Source organism: Mytilus californianus, unplaced genomic scaffold, assembly GCF_021869535.1.
Source record: "Mytilus californianus isolate M0D057914Y unplaced genomic scaffold, xbMytCali1.0.p SCAF_68, whole genome shotgun sequence".
Taxonomy (NCBI): Eukaryota; Metazoa; Mollusca; class Bivalvia; order Mytilida; family Mytilidae; genus Mytilus; species Mytilus californianus.
In genome coordinates, this window is record NW_026262721.1 from 807233 (window position 1) to 831576 (window position 24344).

The 24344-nt window shown below is 32.3% G+C and overlaps 1 protein-coding gene and 1 long non-coding RNA gene across 2 annotated transcripts; one reads left to right on the forward strand and one right to left on the reverse strand.

The window, feature by feature from the left end:
* Positions 1–4555: 4555 nt before the first annotated feature.
* On the reverse strand, positions 4556–8525 carry LOC127707378 (uncharacterized). Its single transcript, XR_007984833.1, has 2 exons — positions 8167–8525; positions 4556–6286 (listed from the first exon to the last, which is right to left on the reverse strand). It is a non-coding gene; the product is annotated as an uncharacterized LOC127707378 (long non-coding RNA).
* A 543-nt stretch (positions 8526–9068) lies between these two features.
* Positions 9069–22847, forward strand: LOC127707383 (interaptin-like). Its single transcript, XM_052211868.1, has 3 exons — positions 9069–9078; positions 9957–11721; positions 22721–22847. Exons 1-3 carry the CDS (start codon positions 9069–9071, stop codon positions 22845–22847), a joined length of 1902 nt encoding a protein of 633 aa, XP_052067828.1.
* The last annotated feature ends 1497 nt before the right edge of the window (positions 22848–24344 follow it).

A 24344-nucleotide genomic window follows, 5' to 3' on the forward strand; every position in this document is an offset into this window, starting at 1 on the left:
TCCAAAAAAGGAAAGTTAACAATAGCGAACAAAGAATCGTTCCTTTTTCATATTTTATTTCGTACGTTGTAAAATTGAAATATCCAAATCTAGAAAGGGGCAGTTATTGTTCTTCATATTTGAATAGTATAAAGTAAATTTCTTTGGGTAAATTTCAGCGATATCTTTAAGAATTCTTCATTGTTTAACGCAAAAATATCATCATGAAAACTGGAAGTGTTGTTGACTGTAAGATAAGATATAATTTGAACAGATTTATACTTATCTCGTCCATAAACTATAATTCATTACGGTACATGATCAATTTTTATATTAAAGGGGCGCAATTGGAGCCCATATGAATACTTATTACCTGTCAATAGATTTATTGCCGAAACGTACATGTCAAAGAGTACATTTAAAGCTGTAATTATATCATCACAGCTCCACTATGTAAATCTTGCAAATATGAAATTGAGAATGGAAATGAAGATTGTGTCAGAGAGACAACAACCCAACCAAAAAGCAGGAAACAGCCGAGTGCCACCAATGGTTTCTTCAACACAGCGAGAAAATTCTCCACCCGCAGGCGTGCTTCAGCTGGCCCCTCAACAAATATGTGTACTAGTTCAGTGATAATGGATGTCATACTCAACCCCGAATTATATAAATGAACTGAAATTTAAAATCATAAAAAACTAACAAAGGCCTGATGCTTCTGACTTGGGACAGGCGCAAAATTGCGGCGGGGTTAAATAAGTTTTAGGAGATCGTAACTCCCCCGCCCCCTTTACCTCTATCCAATGTAGAATAAAATGCTTCGCTGAGCGTAGCCTGATACGACCGCAGAGGTCGAACCCTGAACAGTGTGGGCAAGTTTGGACACAATATTCAAGCTTGATATTGTCTGAATTTGGATTGTGATCAATTTTTTTTTACATAATATAGATTTCTGACACAAAATAAAGGTGGTCAAAGATCTTATAAATCCATTGCGCAATACTGTGCAATTGAAGATTTCTTCGTGAAACTTTTCAAAAATTCGAAATTTTAAAAGTTTTGAAAAAAAATATGATTCCCTTATAAAAATTGGGAAAAAATCCCCCCCCCCCAACTTTTTGAACCCCCCTTGAAGCAATAACCCCAAAACTCAATCCAAGCCTGTCCTTTGTAGTATGGAACCTTGTAGTACAATTTCAGAGAGATCCATACACTAACACACAAGTTATTGTCTGGAAAAATGCTTGTTTTTGGCCCCTTTTTGGCCCTTAATTCCTAAATTGTTGGCCCCCATAACCCCTAAAATGAATCCAAATCTTCTATTTGTGGAATTAAACATTGTGGTACAATTTCAGGGCAATCAAAATACTTATACACAAGTTATTATCCTGAAACTAGAAAAATGCTTGTTCTGGGCCCCTTTTGGGGCCCTTAATTCCTTAACGGTTAAGACCACTATCCCCAAAATCAATCCCAACCTTCCTTTTGTGGTATTGAACCTTCTTAAAAAATTTCATAGAGATCCATTTACTTCAACTAAAGTTATTGTCCGGAAACCAATGTGTCTTCGGACGACGACGCAGACGCAGACGACGACGACATTATACCATTATACGATCCCAAAATTTTTTTTGCGGTCGTATAAAAACACACTGCAATACGCACAGTAAAACTCAGTTTAAAAGAAGTCTGAGTCTGGTGTCAGAATAGGTAACAAAAGAAACTAAGCAAAATGACAATGATACATAAATTAACAAAAGACTACTAGCAGTTACTGACATGCCAGTTCCAGACCTCACTTAAACTGATTGAAAGACTGTGTCATCTCTTTTATCATAAATTTTGAAATTAAGCTTCCCGTTAATGATATAGATATCAAGATTAAGGAAAGGCCATTGTTCATTGTGAGTATTAGCTTTATTTTAAGTTTAAATATTAGGATATATCTCTTAAGTGTAAATACTGAAGTCGTCATTACTGAGATGCAATATATCATCCAAACATCTAAAAGTATTATTAAATTTTTGTATCAGATGTTGTTTTGATGGGTCTGTGCTGATTTTAGTCATAATTTTTAACTCATAACAATAGAGAAACAGGTCCGCAGTAAATATTGCCCATTCCGATAAAAGAGGGGCGAAAGATACCAGAGGGATATTCAAACTCGTAGATAAAAAACAAGTGAAAACGCCATGGCTAACAAAGGAAAAGACTAACAGACAAACACTAGTACACAAAACACAACATAGAAAACTAAAGACTAAGCAACACGAACCCAATCAAAAACTTGGGGTGATCTCAGGTGTTCCGGAAGGGTAAGCAGATCCTGCCACACATTTTCATATATCCTTTTTATTACCCTATATCACTTTATTCGTGTTGCAGGAAATACATTCACAATCAGAATACCTCAAATATGGACACTTCTGTTTAATAAGAATTATATGGAAGTGAAGTGTAGACAGTGGAAAAGTCAAAATTTCCATCCGAAATGAAAAGACCATCGAAAGCACAAAATTTTCTAAAAATGAAAACAACAAGTTATAAATCAAATGCGTCTAAAATAAACAAAAGCATTTCACCTGATTTCTCTATTTTATATGCTTTCTGAGAGCTTCCTTAATGTAACAAAGTCAACGCAAGTTTTCCAATTAATATATATGAACACTAACAAACAAAGTTGTACCTCTAAACACTGCAGATATGTGTATCGACTCTGACAAAAATGAAATGCAGGGTCAAATTTTAGCTTCATGTAAAACAAGGTTTAATTCCACATTCTAAATAAGGAAAGTTTCCGTACCACGTCAAGAATATGACAGTAGTGTTGCATTTGTTACATGTGTTTGAATTTATGATTTTTCAATGTTATAAAGGACTTGTTATTGCACTTTTTTCCTAACAATTTCAATTCAGTATAATTTTCTTTTGTCCAATTTTATCATGATTGCAGATATACGTAACATACTGTGGCGGTATCAAACTTATGGCACTTAAATATAAGACAGTTGCACTGTTATACGTTCATTTAGTGTCAAATCATTTTTAAATATTGAAATAGGTTTCATTCACTATAACTAGGAATGCATGAAAAAGTGGATTTAATTTATGCCATGTTCATTTGTAGCAATATCCTGTATTTATCATTGTCGTCGGTATTGTACATTCTTTGCATTATTCTCCCCGATATAAATATAAAATCTTAAATCTGCGGAAAAAACTTTTTGCTCTCAAATGAAGTGGATGTAAGCAATTAAAGGCAACCGATGGACTTCAAGAATGAGAGAAACCCAATACCGTATTGTCTCTCAACATTACCCTAACATGTTTATGTCATTAGTGAAACAGTGGTGATACAGCACAACATGTGACCAAACTATAAAAATCAGTCCGTCAGACAGGGTTTAAATTACCCTGACCTCATTTTAAGGATCCGTGATCAAGGTTCAGTTGACATGGTCAATCCCTAATCTAAAAATCTTTAGGTTTTCTGCCAAAGTTTTATTTGGTGTATGCAATTATGGTGACGTGTACATGTCTGAATAGCAGGTTTAATCTGAATTTGACCTCATTTTTATACGCCCGTCAAAATTATACAAATATCCGGCGTCCGTCTGTCTGTCCGGCGTAAACATGTCGAATCGTAACTTGAGAACAGCTATCCAAATTTCATGAAACTTAACATGGTTGTTTCTTATGATGGTCAAACGATCTGTATACTATTTGGTGAAAATAAGATCAAAACTTTTTGAGCTTCGGGACTTTGTAACTAAAACAGGGGTGTTTTTTTTACATGTCGCGCCGTATCTCATAAACAGTTTATGAGTATTCCTTAAAACTTTACACACTTCTTAGTTATATTAATCTAAAGATCTGTTTACTTTTGGTGATGATTCAAAATTTTATTTTAGAGTTATTGAGTTTTTTGTTAAAAAAAGGGGGGGTTTTAACATGTCGCGCTGTATCTCAGAAACTATTTATGATTTTTGCATAAAACTTCACACACAAGACGAAGGGCGTATCATGCGCTCGTGGCGCAGCTGTGTATTATGAGTCTTTGTCAATATCATTTTTTTCCCGATTTTGTGCATTTGTCATAAAATATAAGAAATAGGTCATCTATAGTTGATGTATATAATGAGTGTTACGTTTATATGTCCATCTTGCATGTTCTTTAGGTCATGTTCATTGTTCATTGGTCAATGTTCAGTTGTCAAAGTTTTGTCTATTAATGGAATACTGTTAGTAATCAGTCAAGCATATTTGGTGTATGGAATGATTGTAATGTATACATGTCTTTCTGGCAGGGTTCAGTTGATCTTGACCCCTTTTACATTAATCGATGATTATGTTGATTCTATTTGAAACTTAAAGTAAAACCTCCATATTGTATTCTTTCGACATTATTATAATAATGATCAATAAAGCAGGATTTAAATGTTACTTAAAGTTCCATGACTTCACACAAGAACTTCATATGGAGTATGAATAGAAGTTATCATTAGTTTTTAACTTAGTTTTACGCTATAATGATGACATAATCAACAATAAGCTACATAGAAAACAACAGATGATATCATCTTCTTGTGATTGTTTACTTTTTTATTACTCTTTTTATAATTAGACACGATGAAGTCTAATACCATTTATGGCATGATAGTGAACATTCTGTATACAAAATATTTCATATAAATATAAGATATGGTATGATTGCTGATAGAACAAGAGACCAAATAACAAAGAAATTAGCAACTATATTTTAACGTGCGGCCTTCAAAAATGAGCAAAACTCATATCATACAGTCAAATATAAAATACTCCAAAACAAAAAATGTAAAACATATCAAACGAAAAAACAGGATTGATATACAAAATAAATTTTTCTATCACTATTTTAAAATCACTATTCCATGTAATTTGTAATTGATCCGACTTTATTTGCAAACCCTGCATCTTTCACTTTGTAAAAACAGGGTTTTTGAAACAAGCAAATAAAAAATAATATAAAGACACACCACCTCATAATCAGTCTTGATTTTGAAATTATAATTTTCATACAATTACATAACATGAATAATATATCTGTACTATAGAAATGTTCACTCTATCAAAATGGCTTGCACGTGAACGTAATTCAGACTTAGTCCAGCGGATCTAAGAATAATTGAGCACTTTATGGTAAAAGCATGAAGCTTGGAGTAGTGAAAGATTAAGGAGCATAAACAAAATGTGTATATGGAGCAACGGAAAAAAAATCCAAAATGGCTGCCAAATTAAAGATGGCCGACGTAAGGAAATGGGAATACAACATCATAAACTTCTGCCAATATGCAATAGCTCAGTACATATTACAAATAAGAAAATTGATTTCAGATATGCCAAGTACTGTTTTTCACAACTTTATAAATACATAAATAATCAAAATGGCGTCCAAATTCAAAATGGTACAGTAAAATGTCATATTCTGTATTGATATATGTACGCACTATCAATGTGGTATAGAAAGTTAACAAATTTGTGAAACTCATTTTGCGATGTAAACAATGGCCTAAAAATTTTTTATTTTACCCGGGGACATAGACAATATTTTAAAAATGGCGGCAATCAAAGATGGCATGGTCAAAATGACAGAATTTGACCCCTAAAACAATAAATATTTGGATACAAATGCAAATAACATATTATTCTTTTGAAAAAGGTGGCATAAACTATGAAATGATAATGACCGATACACACCATTCTATATGGCGTCTCTGACAAGGTCTAAATTTAAAGTTATAGAAAATATTTTTCTATTTACATGATTTACTAGCAATTACAAATATGTATGAAACCCTAGAAAGATACAAGACCAGTATTTCATTTTTCAAAATGGGATCATAAATGAAATGATGCTTCAAAAGTAACTACTTGGCATAACAATTTTATAGAACATATTCAAGTTATTGATAATTAAAATAAGATCCAAATGCCAGATACTAAAATTTAGCACTGTCTCAATTAGTGAATAGTCAACATGATGACGGTGGTCACTAACGGTAGAAGTGTCTCTCTTCACTGTCTACTGTCCATTTACGAAATCCTGTGCATTTCAATGCTGCTTTCAAGCATTTAAAATGCCCATCGACATCCTTTCTTACAGTAGATGAACTTCTGACTTGACATTGTTGCTACTGTATGCCCTTAACAGAATAATCAATGTTTTGCCAACTGAATAAATCTGATGGTTGCATATAAGGATTTGCAACTTAAACAATACTGTAACGGCCTCGAATTCCAGTAAAATAAAGCAGAGTATGTACCATATCTGAATAACAATAAAATTATAAAATTAAACAGATCAAAAACAGAAGGCATTTGGTTGGGAAAACATAGACACTGTAAAGAAAAATATGAAAACATCAACTTTACAGACAAACCAGTGAAATGTTTAGGAGTTTTTTTTGGTTGTAATAAAAATGTGTGTCAAAAACTCAATGCTGAAAAACAATTAGAAAAATCTGAGAAAATAATTAAAAACTGTGAGAAAAGAAATCTAACATTATTGGGAAAAATAACAGTTATCAAATCACTGATTCTACCCAATATTACTTTTTTAGCATCTGTTTCACACATAGAAAAAGAATATATTGATAAATTTAAAAAAATTATTTATCAATTTTTATGGAAAAGCAAAATAGAAAAAGTTAAACGTAAAGTATTAAGCTATGAATTGCTAGATGGTGGTCTAAAAATGATTAACATAGATAAATACATAGAATCCATCAAAATTGGATGGATTAAAAGATTAATATATGGAGATTCAGCCAACTGGAAAGTTATACCATTATTTTATTTTAATAAATTTGGCAAGAACTTCCTTATCTTTCATATGAACATTGATGGCATTAACTCAATTCCAGGTTTAAATAAGTTGCCAGAATTTTATTTGAATGTAGTAAAAGCATGGGTAAAAAACAAAAAAATAGAGCAGCCTAAAAACTTTAAATCTATTCGTCAACAAGTAATTTGGGGAAATCAATTCATTAAGATAAAAAAAAAGTCTTTTATTTCAAAACTGGATAAATAGCAATATCATCTATGTAAACGACATTATAGATGAAAATGGTAACATATTGGAGAAACATATTTTGCAAAAGCTCAGGATTAAATATAATTGGATGTCAGAATTTTCTCAATTGAAGAAAGCCTTTCCAAACGAATGGCTTAATATTTTACAACAAGAAAATTCAAAGAAAACTAAAGTAAAAACAAAGTATGTTTTATACATTAAGAATAATTGTAATTATATAGAAAAATTAGAAAATTTAGACACTAAAAAAATTTATAATATATTTATTCAGAATGAGATTGAAATGCCTGTTGGTTTTAACCGATGGAAAACAGTGTTAAAAATTGAGTATATTCATAGTTCAACATGTAATATATTAAAATTTGTTCATCATTATTTGAAAGAAAATAAGTATAAAGTGTTTCGTTGGAAACTGTTACACTTTATTCTACCTTGTAAAACTTTATTAAAACAGTGGAATATCTGCAATACTTCAAATTGTCATTATTGCAATACCACTGAGGATTATGATCATATGTTTCTGAAATGTCACTTTCTTGATGACTTCTTAAGTAAAATAAAAAATCTTCTTGAAAAACTGAATATTGATAATAATATTCTAACATTGAAGAATTTAGTATTCGGTTATAAAATTAATGATGAACAATATTATGAAATCAATTATTTGATTACATTAATAATGTTTTGTATATATAAAGCTAATTACATGTTTGAACAGAAAACAGAATCTATAAATGTGTATGCTGTATTTAAAGCAGAATTTATGTATAGTTACAAACTGCAGGCAAAATGTAAGAATACAAAATATAAATGTATTCTAGATAAAACTGCCAAATTGTTAAAATAATTTCTTTGTTTGAGAAGTATATGATCTAGCAAAAATAAATGGATGAATAAATTAATAAAAGAGAAAAATTTTACGAATTACACATCTGGAACTGATCAAGTAATATAAATTCTACCTTTCACCGCTACTGTACATGTACATGTGATGATTGACAAACAAATGATTGATAACGAGACTATTTACCGTTACAAAAAGAAGATTAAAAAATGAAATATTTATTTAATCTTAATCTTCTTTATACTACAGAAAAATTTTAATTCAGACATACCTGTGAATATGCTATATCACATCTGTTTATTTTTTTATTTTTTAAGTCATGGCCGGTGTGACAATATTTGTTTCAAAACCAGGAAGATGTTTGATAGAAAAACAATTCACCCGTTTACGGAGGAAATATGAAAAATTTCCGGAAACAGTACCCAAAAATAAATTATTGCTAGATGATATATATAGTAAATTGTAAAACAAATAAGTACCATTGATATATACTTGTTAATTTCATTGCTGATAATTTTATAAATTAGCTGTTAAATTAAAACTAATGTTAATTTAATATAATGATGCTTACCAGAAACAACCCTGGATTTCTGGTATTAACAAACAGGGACTCTTTACTGGAATGCTGGACTAGTGTGAAGTACATTGCTAACAGCAAAAAGTGCAATTAGTTGTTGTTGAATAAAAAAAAAAAAAAAAAAAAAAAAAAAAAAATTATAATGACTCGCTAAAAATGAATCTTGACATAATATTCCAAACAGTCTTACAAATTACCCTTGGCTGTATCAATATAGAGCTAAAAAAAGAAATCGAGAATATGTATATATAATTGACGAATAAAATTAACTCTGACTTCTCAGACAGATAGCAATGTTTTTCATGTTAATCATCACCAATATCAGAGTTAAAATACCAATGCACTAGGCCTTAGTATATCGACTTTACTTAAGGTTACAACACTTATTGAAGTATATACGATCGCAAAACACGGGGAAAGACGGCCCGTTCTATGATAAAAGTATAGCTTTTCATTGCCCATGATTTAGTTCTGCTAGAAAGATACAACATTTATACATTTTCACATGGTTGGTAAAACCATTAATGCTTTCACAACTAATGCTGATTTCATTTTTTTAAAATATACATCACTTTTGGCAGATGTATAAAGAAGGGATGTCAACAAGTACTCGAGTAATCGAGTATCGCCCGGTAGTACCGAGTATCGATTACCAAAATGATAGTCGACTATCAGATTTCTGTTAGAAAGTTGTTACTTTCTTAAGCTTAAACCAAAAAATATTTTTATTGAGAGCGCCTCCCGGGAAATTAAATATAAATCAAATATAATAAAAATTTAAATACAATTCGAATGTTTGCGTTTAATTGTCATTTAAAAATCCTCCAAACAGGGGAAGGATATTTTTGACCAAGAGCACTTTTCCAATGCTTACACCTGTGTGACGTCAAACGCGCGATTCTACGTCTAAGTTAATGTTAATCCAACCATGTCTGTCACGGTAAGGATCGGTACAAGTACTTAAAATCTTTCAATCTTTTATGGGTGTACTTTACGTAAAACCGAATAATAAAAAAAGCGAAATGAGGTTGTTAAATTTGATGTATGCCTTTTTGTGCTTCTTTGTTACATTTGTTTGTTTTTATAGTGATAAAGATGATAACACAATGTTGACTGCTGTGCCCCTTTTTTTCCCTATAAAATTTTTAGTTATAGTTAGATATAGTTAGTAGACTGTCACACTTTATATGAGGGATTGACCTTAATTTAGGATTGAGTTTACCTTCTTTTGTGTTTTGAGATAAAAACTAAACGTACTAAATGATAAGCAATATTAATAAAAGATCAACAGAACAGAGAATTTTGCCCCGAACTCTATTCTCGCCTATAATGTATTTTGGAGTGCCATTTGTTGAATATGCATAAAGACCAAGGTGAGCGACACAGGCTCTTCAGAGCCTCTAGTTTATGTATATCAATAATAGGCAATAGTAGTATACCGCTGTTCAAAAATACACGGTTACTGTATCTTCTTATTTTCATAGGAAACGAAGAACATCAACATGTTACAGATTGTAAGAAAACAACAGTACCAAAAGGACTATCACAGGATTGTACAACAACAGTACAGATAAAACGTCGGAAAAATGTTGAAGAAAAAAATCTGCGTTTATCAGATGATGAAAATGAAAATCTGAAAAAAGACCAATTACCAGTATCAGTACAGAAAGAAGTAGATATAAGCACTAGTTCAGAGGTTGAATCAATGTGTCAATTTATTGATGATTTTACCGACCAGGATGCACCTTACAAAGTCATTAAGAAGAAAACAAGCAGTGTTCAAATACCAACAAAAAGCATAATTGAAAGTAGAGATGATGTCCAAAATGTAGAGTCAGATACATCAAATAACCGCGAGGAGGAAAGGAAGCATGTTACTGATGACGACTTTGTAAATAAAACAAACAGAGCAGATGAAGACGAAAAACATCAACTTGCTACAGATTGTAAGAAGAAAACAGTACCAATAGGACTATCAAAAGGTGGTATAGGAAAAGTACAGATAAAACGTAAGAAAAATGTTGATGAAAAAGTGATGAGTTTAGCAGATGATGAAGATGAAAATCTGAAAAAAGACCAATCAACAACATCGTTACAAAAGGAAGTAGACATAAGCAGTTGTTCTGAGGTAGAAGCGATGTATCAATATATTGATGATGGTATCAACCTGGACGTACCTTTTGAAATTATAAAGAAGAAAACAGTCGTTGTTCAAAGACCTAAAAAATACATATTTGGATGTAGAGAGGATGTCCAAAATGTACAGTCAGATATATCAAAGTACCATGAGGAGGAATGGAAACATGTTACTGATGACGAAATGCTAGATAAAACATGTAAAACAAACATCACAGAAAGACTACATATAGAAGATAAGACCGAAAAACATCAACTAGCTACGGATTGTAAGGAAAATGCAGTTAAGAAAGGAGTATCAAAAATCAATTCAGAAAAAGTACCTATGACAAAGCGTACCGAAAATATTAACGAGAAAATTATGAGTTTTCCAGAAAAGGAAAATGAAAATAAGGAAATAGACAAATCACCAGGAACATTTTCGACTGAAGAAGACATATATAAAATTTATGACGCAGAACGACTGTATCAATTTATTGACAATGGTAACACCCTGGATGGACCTTCAAAATTTATAATGAAGGACACAACCATAATTCAAAGACCATCTACAGACAGATATGAAAAAGGAGAGGATGTCCTTATTGTAGGGTCAGATATGTTAACGAACCGTGAGCAGGATATGAACCATACGGATGATGACGAAATACCAAAAATAACAGGTCCAACAAACGGCACACAAAAACCAATAAGTGAAAATTTAGACGATGAAAAAAATGTTATACTTTTACAGACCACATCTGTTCGCGCTGGTTGTTCAGAACGAGATTCGTCAATGAATAGAAAAACAACTGATAAAGCAACGATAAGCTACTTGGCTCCATTGAAATCAAAAATGAATGTTGACAACAAGAATATCGATGATGAAAGGATAAGACACCGACCAACACAAACAAGTATAAAAGAAACAATTCAATTAACAAAAGAAATCAGTGATAACTTTTCAATAGATGAACATGAAAGCAGTGACAGCAGTGTATTGGATAACCCTTTCTGTACTGTTAGTAGCTGTATTGATATAAACAGTAATGAAGTAAAGATGGATTCTAACATATGGTCAGAGGATGTTAAACTAATTAATACTGATGGAGAGAACACAGATTCTTGTTCAAAGTTAAGCCATAACACTTTGGAGGCCATGTTTGGTTCGACAGTTACAGGCAAATATTTTCAATCACTTGTTCCATCCAAAGGCAGCTTTTCCATAACTCCGTCGCAATGGTCATCACTTTGTCAAGAAAGAAGAGGTCGATATTTCGCGAGAGGAAGCTGGGAACACCTTATAGCAAATGGAATAAAACACATTAATCCTTTTTGCGTTTACATGTTTAAGCATCATAAAGTTTCCATTGCAACAAAAAGACCAAAAAATACAGCATTGTTTAGAGGGGAAGGAGAGTGTAAGTTCCGGGATTGTGTGAACGTATGTAAATTTTCTATGGACTGCAACAATATCGTGCATGTGGAAGTCGGTTCAAATGTTAAACATAACTTAAAAGAGAATCACGCCCGACCTATACAAGGACATCAACGACAAGAAACAAAAAATGTATTTCAAGACGGAAAAAAACCACTGAAGCACTACTTACAAACCTTTAAAGATACACCACAAGATGTTAAAGTCGCTGGAAATTTTTCAAACTTTGGCAACACAATAAGAACATTTCAACAAATTGCACACGAATCCAGAAATCAAAACCGCTTAGATAAGAACGAATTCGAAAGTCTGTGTAAATTAAGAGAAGACATGGAGAAAGAAATAAAAGGGAAAAAAATATCAGGTTTCATACAGCACATTGCTATTTGGCCACCATATATAATGTACTGGACAGAGAATGGAGTTCGTATTTGGCACGACCTTGCAAAATCTGGCATCGTTCATTGGGATGCTACCGGGAGCATTTTAAGCCATAGAGATGATGAATGGAAATACTACTACTATGAGTTGGCGTGTTCGAATCCAGTTCCAGGACATCCGTTAATACCAGTATCAAGTATGATATCATCCCTCCATTCCACCCCTTTAGTTCGATTTTGGCTCTCTGAATTTAGACGAAGTGAGAAAAAAATATATGGTCATGCCAACACATCAAAACCTTACCAAATTAACAGTGACAGAAGTCTCGTCTTCATACAAGCAGCACTATCGGAGTTTAATAATGAAGATCTCAATACGTTTAGGACTCGATCATTCAGAATTATCAACGGATGCGCTAAAGATGGCGACCTCAATGGCATTTTTCCACATGCATGTCTATCTCATGTAATGGGATCTTTTAAGAAAGTGGCTTTGGATCACTACAAATCAAACTTTGACTTTGGGATGTACTGCTTCAGTGTCTTGTTGAACTCGACTTTACTGTCAGAGGTATTGGAAAGAATAAGAGCTATTTATTACATTCTTTTATCAAAAGTAGTAGATCAACAGACGATAGAATATCTAAATATTCTAGAACAAAAAATTTCATCACTTGGATTACAAGACATGGATTTAATGGACATGTGCACTGACAGCGAGTATACTGCAGACCAGGAAACATTACAACTGTTTACAGAAAACCAGAACCCAGATTTTCTTACTGAAGAAGACTTTCAAAGCAGGTCAACACGAAACGAGTTTGCATACTTGGCAGATTCTATTTTGACTGAAGTTAAAGCCGAAATCGACCAACAGTTCTTTATTGAAGTTCCAGGAAACAAGAGATATTCTCCAGTTCTAGCTGAAAAGATACACAAGTTATATATGCCAACTTTACCATTGTGGTCAAATCTGTTACTAGGGGACTTATCAAGGCATGGTACGTCAGAAGTTTATTTGAGTTTCCATCCTCCTAAAGAATGTGTTCGAGGAAATGCAAAAATTGAGAAAAGGTTTCAAATTCTAAAAGACATACAACTGCATGGCAGCACCACTAAACGATTAGATGAAATTTCAGTTAAAATTAAAGATCATATTACTACTGTACAAGAAGTTGCAGCTTTAAAGTCTGTAAAACAGGGAGGAAAACAAAAATCAAGGACAGGCCGATCCACAAAAACAGTAGAAGAGAGTTGGGACAAGAGGAAACCATCTTCACAACAAAACAAACTGATAGGAAAATTCCAAAAACCTCCTACGCAAAAAAAGATTAATCTGCTAATCGAGGGGAGCAAAGTGACACCCAAGAAACCTCCACGTACAACCAAAAAGGATACCCATATAATTGGAATTAACGAAGAGTGTACTACTGATTCCGTCACAGATGTACTCAACACAGATGATAAAAGGACAAGAATGTTCACGGAGGATTCTCTTTTTGTTACCACTACAAAAAATTTAAACAATAACAAGTATCTCTGCGAAATTTATACGGACAAATCAAGAGAGAATGATGACCCATACTATTTACAATTTATAAAAGATTCATCTACTGGTCTAGAAAATAGTGCGAACAACTGTTGGTTCAATTCTGTAGTCCAACTTTTTAGTCAAACAAAACTAATGAGAAATGTAAATGAACAATTTAATGCTCACCTATCATACGATGAGGAGATAAGAAGTGTACTGATGGTGTTTGACAAAGTTGGAAAAGGAGAAGAAGTAACTTGGAACCTAACCCACAGTGCCCTTAATGAATTGCATACAATATATGGACTGGAAATGAATCGACAAAATGATGCCCATGAATTTGTAGTGAATGCCGTACGCCATTTTATGGAACTAAATGGAGTGGATACATATATTACGGTTGGTATTTTAAAATAAAAAAAAAAATGTTTTACGGAACATCTTGCTTGCACAAAAGTTTCAAGGAAGTACACATGATGTTTCGTAATAATGTTTTCACACGTTACACATCGAAAAGGGCTTGTTGTTTATCCTTACACAATTAAGTACACAGTGTTTTAGTAGGATCGTATTCAAACGGAACGATGTCTCATCTAAAAAACACGTGTTATGTTCCTCGTATAATTTTTTTTAACGACATATGATAATATTTATTCATCAAATCTTGCTTATTACAAATTACACCGAGAGTCCAAGCTTCTCTTGATTTACCCTGTTACACTCCACTGATTATCACGGGAAATAAACAGCTGATCTAACTTATTAATTTATCAAAATAATATAAAAAGGTGTACAGTCGTCCTATACAAAGACTAATTAAAGATAAAATTCTTTTTAATTGACAATAACTTTGGACATCGTGATTTATATCTATATGTGTCTACTTTTTTTATTAAATTCATTTTCAAAAATACTAAAGACATCGACAATTGTTATTCTCTGCTCGGATAAATAATATGACTTATAAATAGAAAAACTTAGTACTGTTATTAGATAATTCAAAAAGTAATATTAACTATCTGTGATTTTATATCCAAATGCAAGATGATGCAGTTCAATAACAATGTCTATTTTTTTTCTTTTAAAGAGGTCATAGATGTTTTGCAAAAATCTAGTCAAATATGTACAATTCAGAAAATAGTGAGCATAATCTTCTTCTTGGTTACAAAAATTACACTTATCTGTCTTACTTGCTTTTCACTGCAATAACAGTTTTTTCGTTGGAACAATATAATGTAATAATTTCCATCTAAGTATTTTTAATTTATTTTCAGTCATATATTCAGAAATAAATGTATACAATGGATTCGTATTAAGAAGTTCTTGTATTGGTATGATTCTAAGTCAACTTTTTATCCCTATTGATAGCTCTAGTTTGATACTTATTAAAGAGTTATATAAAATTGTATTTGTTAATAATGTAATCTCGGTATAATTATTTTTCCATATGATCTTATTTCTCTGAATATTAACTGTAGTTTTGACAGAATTTTCTTTTTGAACAACTTGGGTCCATACTTCTGGGATAGATTTTTTTAATTTATGAAATTCAGCGATCCAGTTTATTTTGAACTTTCATATATAATATTTGCTTAAATTTCTCACAAATAAACTGGTATATGTCATTATTGATTTGCCAAATTTTTTGATATAAAAGCTACATCAATATTTTTGACCATTTCTAATATCAATAATGCGCAAAGAAATTACCAAATAGAGAATTTGATATATTGTGTAAAACATCATTTCTCATTACATATATTTATGTTGGGCAGTAGTTTTTTAACCACCAAAACAAAAGGAGCGATGGAAGTAAATTTTACGTTACTAAATTTTCGTAAAAAAGAAAAAAATTAAAGATAGGGTAAATGAAGAAGATAAATTCGATTTATAATATTGAAATTTTAAAAGTAATTCAGGTAGTGGTTAGAATAAGAATAAATTTCAATTTACAATGATTTGATTTGCAATTTGATAAGCGTATGAATATTTACAGAATTGATCATCAAGGTGTTCAACAAGCAATATCACTCTTCAGTAATGACTTTCAAATTGTGCTTTATATAATTTATCAGTTGCTCAAAATATTCCTGTAGGAAAGTGAATTATTGGTTTGGTATTTTTATTCATAATGTTTCTAATTAATTTGAAAGGAAGTAAAATGGTTATGAACATTCAGGAAACAGAATAACTGATATGATCATACCTAAGTATTGACATTTTACTACATATTTATAACTCACATTTACTTAGAATAACTATTTGCCAATTCATCTTTTTGAGCAGGTCGCAGAGGCATACATTTGTACAATTTGTGGCAGTAAACTTGGAACCGATCAACAGATTTACAGCGATTTACAACTAGCCATTGCTGAAGATGTTAAACCTCACGAGGGAGTTAAGGTAATAATATGTTAGTTATACTGGTTTGAAACAACACCATGTAGATTAACTTATCTACAACAATGAACAGTATATCTAGGTTACAGGAACAGCAAAATGGAGGATACCTGCTAAGTTGACAAGAGACCGTTAGCAGCAAGTAATATTGGAAGATGTGACTTAGCATGCATTTGAAGTCGTAAATAAAAAATATGCACTGAAATAGAGTGTATGATTTAAGAAGCATTCATAAAGACAACCCTTTTCTCAATTTTGGGACTATTAAAACACAAACAGGTATTAAAGGTAGAGGCACTACATTTGGAATCAATTAGCATAATACTTGATTGCATTAATTCGCTCTTGAACAAACATACACAAAAGGTTTTCACTTCTGTTCTCGTGCTATGAACAAAAACAATATTTATTTTGACCTGTATGTTTTTTGTTATTTTAATTAATCTATATGCTTTTGCGTTATTGTGACGTCCATTTTCAGCGAACTAGTACCCATTTTGTTTCGTTGCTAGCAGAATCCCGCGGCATCCGGGTGCTCAATTTTTCTCGATGTGTTGAAGACTCATTGGTGGCTGTTGGCTGTGTTCTGCTTTTTGGTCGGGTAGTTGTCTCTTTGACACATTCCCTATTTCCATTTTCAATTTCATTTTGCATTTATGTTATATCTGTATAAATTTATTTTAAGACTGTACTTGGTCGTATAATTTCACAAAGATAATAAGAATATAAGAAGAAGAGGTATGATTGCCAATGAGACAATTATCCACCACAGACAAAAGGATGTTAAAAAAAATTGGTCAACAAAAGCAAAACGTATACTGTATACTGAACTATTGATGGCCCTCGATGAACGGAAAATGGAAAACTATTGAAACAGACATATAACTGATTTTTTATACAACCAGAAAACCGAATAATAATGACACACAGCTCTAGCCGACGAGCATTACATACAGACATCTGACATTGAAACAGGCGTCATTTGGTCTCTTGTGGAGAGTTGTGTCATTGGCTATCACACCACATCTTCTTTTTTATATAAACAGAATGTAAGATGTGAAACATACTGGTGATCGTTCAGACCTTCAATAACAAGGTACAGTATTTCAATAAAATGAAATGACAAAAACAGTATAATTCTATTAAAAAAAAAGATTACTTAGATCAACAACAAGCATAAAAAAGCTTACAAAAAGACAGAAGACCCAACGTGCCATTGTGAGAATACTGGCAGTTACAAAAAGCTAGTTAAAAACCAATTTAAACTTAACAGCACATCATGCTTTTTAAAAGTCATTCTATAAAGAGTGGCAAAAAATCGATTAGTTAATATGGATGGTAACCGGAGTGATGATATATCTTTTGTCACCAATTTTCTGGCACATTCAAAATACTTTGTTGCCACAAAATTTTAGATGAATTTTAACAGCATTGAAGTTCTTCATTAAACGTTTCATTGTCGATTACAAAATATAAAAGAATTTTGAGCTAATAAAAAGTATCAATCTATGTTTTTCTTTATATTCACTGAATGCAACATGTGAATTTTAATTGCCGATTCACAGGAAAAACTAACTATTTCAAGTACTTGAAGTGTCTTTTTATCAAAATAAAGTTATATTTCTGAGTGAAATGACAACCGTTGTCATTTAAGAATTATGCTTTCGACCGACATTCTTGAGCATTATATTTTCTTCTTGTACAACGACGATTATCGCAATTACTCTTGCAGTTGCAACGTATAATTGAAAAAAAAATGCTTTGTGGCGGGGGTTGCTTTTTTTGAGCTCACATGGCCCAAAGGGCCAAGTGATCTTTTCTCATCACTTTGCGTCCGTCGTCGTCCAAAAACAAAAATCTTCTCCTCTGAAACTACTGAGCCAAATACAACCAAACCTGGCCTGAATCATCCTTAGGGTATCTAGTTTAAAAAATGTATCCGATGACGCCAGCCATTATCCAAGATGACTGCCATGACTAAAAAAAGAACATAAGGTAAAATACAGTTTTTTGGCTTATATCTCTGAAACTGCTGGGCCTAATAGAATTAAACTTGGCTACAATTTTCTATAGGGTATCTTGATTGAAACATGTATCCAATGACCCTGTCATTTCACCAATATGGAAGCCATGGCTAAAATTTCAACATAGGGGTTTACTATAGAAGTCTAAGGAAAAATTAAAAACAAATATTTCAAATGGTCACAACTAAAAAACTAATCTAACTAATGATAAGGGGTGTTCATTATCTATTGTAAGACGACAATGGGATGACCTGCTTTTACTTTGGGTAAAAAAAACCCAAACTTGTCCTTAATCATTATTAGGGTATATAATACTATTAATAATGATTTTAACCTTATTTTACTTGATTTCCAAAACAACATTTAACATAAGTGAGCGACACAGGCTCTTGAGAGCCTCTAGTTTGGAAAATTATCGGCATAAGTGATCCATTTACAACCGACATTACAAGGATCTATCGCTTCTACTCAAGTCAATTCCTTTTCGCTAAAATAAACATAAAGCACTTATGTACCAAAGAAATAGACTTTATAAAACTTGAAGTACCGAGTCATCTCCCTGATATTGATTTACAATCATTATGTATAAAAAGTACATATTTCGCAATACATTATGTAATGTTGCCTGTCAATTGATTTTTTGTTAACCTGATATATCTGGATATTTATCAGGCTCAAATAAAGACACCATATTAAATATGTCATTGCCGTACGTATTCTTCTGACCCTTTGAGTGACATTCAATATTTCTAGTTTTTTTTTTCTTCACTTTTACTATTGATCATAATTGAAGTTCATTTTCATTTTTATAACCAATTACTATGAATTCGTAGTTGCAATCACGATCAGTAGTCCTGTGATATTGAGTTGTACTTGAAAGGCCAATATACGAGTTTCACCAACATCGACACCAAAATGAATTATATTCGCGTTTTTATAACAAATGTGTATAATTGATCTGCTTACAATGCATTTATAAAACAGATAAAACACAAACGACCGCCAAAAAGTATAAATATTTTTTATCTAGTTGCTTGTGTTTTACCGATTTCAGAGAAATGGTAGTCATTAGGGCATTTATTCAATTACATAAAAGCCATCAGGAAAGTATTATTTTGAATTTTATATAGACCTGCATTTCATACGTTTAAAATTAAAAACCAAACACTAATTGAATCATCCATATATTCAAAACAGCCAATTAACAAGGCCAAATAATCCCAAGACAGTATATTCCAATTGGTATTAAAACGAAGTTAGAAAGATATAAACCATAGTCCAATGCATCGTACTCTTTATCTTCTGAATAAACCTAGACAGTGCGGGTGACATTAACAACTTGAATATAATCTTTATTCAGGTTTAAAGTCAAGAAAACAATGGTGAAGACATCATGTGTAATCAAAATTTGACGTTTGCTGGAGTAGTTTCAGATGTATGAGAATAAATTTCGTTCAGATTATTGTTAAAAAGCTGTATTAAAATAAATATTCAAAATAAGGTAATAAACATTTCTGCACATATGTTTTTTATTCTATACCTGTTACGTTTGGTATTGTTCCTATGCTTTAAAATTCAATGTTTCTTTTTATGTCAACAGGAATCCTGTTCTATTTTTCAGGATTTATTGGATAGATATTTCGAAGACGAAAGAATAGAAGCAACGTGTTGCAATGGTGTAAACAGATGGAGGCATATTCGTTTAATTAATCTTCCTTCAGATCTTTCAATCTGTTTGGTGCGCCACACTTCAATAAACAACATAGCAACAAAGAACCGCAAACCAATATCCATCGACCGAATATTGAATATGGGAAAATACATGACTACACAAACGGATCTTTTATACAGGCTTACTGGTGTTGTGATTCACAATGGAACTAGTCCCCGAAATGGACATTATACATTTGTCAAGACAGATGGAGGTACTCAAATACAGATCAATGATTGCTCATTTAAAGTTTATAATGGAGCTAATCTCTTGACAGACTCATACCTACTGCAGTACGAACAGATTCCAGATGATGAAGACATTTGCCACCCCTACCTACCAGATGTAATAATGTCCATATTGGAGTGTAAAGGCTGGGCAAAATTTCAAGACACCATTAAATTCTCCGTCGGTCTAAGCGTTCGAAAAAATATGCTTTTTCAACTAATGCAACAAATTACGATTACGGAACAGTTACAGATACACTCTTGGAAAGCATATAAACTAATCCAAGAAGTTACTGGTTCGGTTGATAACGCTACCATTGCAGACATTGCAAAAGCAGTTTTAACATATTTTTCCAACAACTGTCCAGCAGCACTGTATGAAAACTTTGGAATAACTAGCTTAAGAAACTACTATTGCAGTAAATGTGACAATACAGGTACATATTGTGAGCAACACTTGGTACATGACTATCAAATGCTAAATAACCCGGTAAATACATCCGTTACTTCCCACCAACAAGCAGTTTGCAATAAATGTGGAGAACAGTCCTTAACTGAAGAAGATTACGTGATAAATCGTTCCAGTACAATGATTGTGAAGGACTGCCTCGACATGTTGAAACCTGATCAGTTGGAATCACTTATGTCTTCGTTTAATCCTAGAGCAATTATCTCAAATTCAGGAACAGTTATATTCAAATATAATTTGGACCACGTGCAGATATTGTTGATAGAAACATATGGAACAATTTGCAAAATAAGTGTTAGTCAAGTGTACGAAGCAGTTTGTAGTACCAATCAATGTTTACTTTTTCTAGAAGAAAACACAAAACAGTCAGTGAATAAACCAGAAACCAGAAAGTATGCACTTGTAAAGGAACAAGAAATATGTAGAAATGATTGCAATCCATTATCAATTTTGCTCTCCGAAGATGAGAAATCCATAATCAAAAAATTCAAAGCGCCGGTTTGTTTTGGGTCCCTTCATTTAAGTACAGAAGATGTCAACAGATTTCTGCTGGACGACTTTTCTGATCTGAACATTGATGCCTTTTTTGAAACTTTGAAGTCGAAATCTGAAAATCACATGTTTCTGCCTGCTGTATGGTATGACGCCACGTTTTCATCAACTTTCGTGAGGAAACCAGATACTTCCAAATTTTGGTTGAACAAAGATTTAATTTTTGTACCTGCCAATGTTAATAGTAATCACTGGGTACTACTTGTCATCAAACCCAAGGAGAGAAATATATACTATCTGGATCCGCTTGGAAAAGACCCTAATAATGATGTCTTAGATCTCTTTTGTAAATTTCTAAACAATCAAATATTACTGGAACATTTCGGGAGCCATCTAACGCTATGGAATGTGGAAAACCAGATGAATACTGGAATATTTCCACGTCAGACAGATTCAACATCATGTGGACCCTTGATATGCCTGTATGGGAAGATGGTACAGGAAGAAAAGAGATTAATGGAATACAACGTTTCTCCTGTACAGATCAGGCAGTATATATTCAAAGAAGTGATTCATATTTACAAAACTGATTTAAACAACGATCTTTCATTTGGTCTGAAAAATGTTATCTTTACTGAAGATTTGGATGCAGTTATCCACAACATTGTTACGGGAACACACGTATGTAACGATTTGCATAACAACTTTTTAAAGAGTCCATGCACTATGAAGCGACAGGATTTAATAGGATTCGCAGATGATTATCTCTCCCGAGATGTTTATTATTCAATCCAAATTTACCTAACTGACACGTACTTCCAGCATGTTAAACGTCCATTAAAAATACCATATCAGCAATCGATATTCTCTGATGCAGAGCAACTGAACATCAAACTACAGCAAAATGTCATGTACACAAACTGGTACGTTGAATGTGTTTTGGCAAAGGAGGTCATTTCAGAGATACTTGGACGATTTCAAAACTTATCAACTGTTGAAATGAGACAAATCTGCTCAAATACAGAATTTTCCAGCACAAAAGCCATAAAGGAAGAAATCCAAAGTTTTAGACAAGCTAGAAAGAATTTGAAGATGTAATCATTCAAGAGTGATAAAATGTACGCGCAACTTCAGCATATTATTTGCTTTGTTCTAATTACATATATGAAAACAATTTATGTATAATTGTAATAACTTTGTATTGTATCACATCTTGAATATTATGGTGTTCATAATTGATGATTGTGGTGCTGTAACTTCATGTGATCTTGAGATATATTGACAATGACGATTTTTTTAATGCTGGTGATTGTGTCGCCTTTGAGGCTGATATATTCAGAAATGGTTTTTAAATGATGTGTTCTTTTCGATCGCAATACAATGGTTAATGTAAATGGTGTTGTGGATAACTGCACTGATAATGCTGACTGTACTGACGAATGAAGAAATGGGTAAATACAGAAATCGAAGAAATGATAGGTACTCCGTTGTTGGAGATGACAATGTAAATGATGATGATAATAATTATGATGGTGAAGGAAACGGTGATGCTGGTAATGCCAAAAGTGATGTTAATGATTATGAATGAAGTTAATTTTAATTCATGGTGTTGAACATATGGTGATAGTGAGGGACTGAGCATACTGACAGTGTAGTGAGTTTTAATAATAGTGATGTAAATGATAATGATGGTAGTACAGTTTGGTTGATGGTGCTCAGCATGATCATGCTGAAATAAAATTGTAATTACCAACAGTGACGTTGATGATTATGATGGTAGTATACTATAGTTGATAGTGCTGAAAATACTGACAGTGAAGTAAGGTGTTAAATACCAACAGTGATGCTAATGATTATTATGGTACTACATACTGGTTGATGGTTGTTCATATAATGACGGTTAAGTAACGTTTTTAATACCAACAGTGATGTAATTGATTATGATGATAGTATATTATGGTTGATGATGCTGAACATGATGATGGTGAAGTGACGTTTTAATAACGAACAGTGACGTTAATGATTATGATGGTAGTATATTATGGTTGATGGTGCTGAACATGATGATTGTGAAGTGACGTTTTCATTACGAACAGTGACGTAGATGATTATGATGGTAGTATATAATGGTTGATGGTGCTGAACATGATGATGGTGAAGTGAAGTTTTAATTATGAATAGTGACGTTAATGATTATGATGGTAGTATATTATGGTTGATGGTGCTGAACATGATGATGGTGAAGTGACATTTTCATTACGAACAGTAATGTGAATGGTTATGATGTTAGTACATAATGATGGATGGTGCTTAGCATGATCATGGTGAAGTAAGGTTTTAATTACAAATATTGATGTTAATGATTATGCAATGAATTACTGTTTTGTTGATGGTGTTAAAGCTAATGATGTTATAGTCAAGTTTTAATTGCCATTACTGATGTTAATAACTTTAATGTAAGTAAATCATGGTTGTTTATGTAGAACTTGATGCTGGTGAAGTAATATTTTGATTGTTGATATTGATGTTAAGGATGATGAAGGAAGTGCATGTGTGAATATGGTGATAATGATTATGATATTGTTTACAAAGAGAAGGAGGAGAAGGAGGACGAATATTGACGAGGATTTCTATGATAATGATGATTAATGAAATGAAGGCGATGTTGAAGTTGATACTCAAGATGATACAGAGAAATTTGATTGTTGTGACTAAGAAAATATACTTTAGTAAGTTGTAGGATGAAAAGGAAATGTTAAGGAAAATAATGAACATTTAAAGTACAGTGACGATGATGGATATGGTGACAATTTTTGTTATAGTGATGATTTGTATGATGCTTGTGATGATTCTAGTTATGATAAAAGTGAATGTGTTTTGTTTAATACATTGATATTGTTTATTGTTTATGATATAAATATTGTGATTGTAGTATAGTTAAGAGTTTTGATGAATGTATTGATATGATATGTAATGATGGCAATATATTCCTAAGGATGGTAAAGGAAACATTGTACGGTGCTTATTATAAGTTCGAGGGAATGATGTTTACAGTATCTGCGATGCTATTTTATAGTTTTCAATG

Coding starts and splice junctions, on each gene's coding strand:
- LOC127707383 (XM_052211868.1), top strand. Junction 11,722..22,720: donor AACACAGATTCTTGTTCAAA/GTTAAGCCATAA, acceptor GGGTAAATACAG/AAATCGAAGAAATGATAGGT.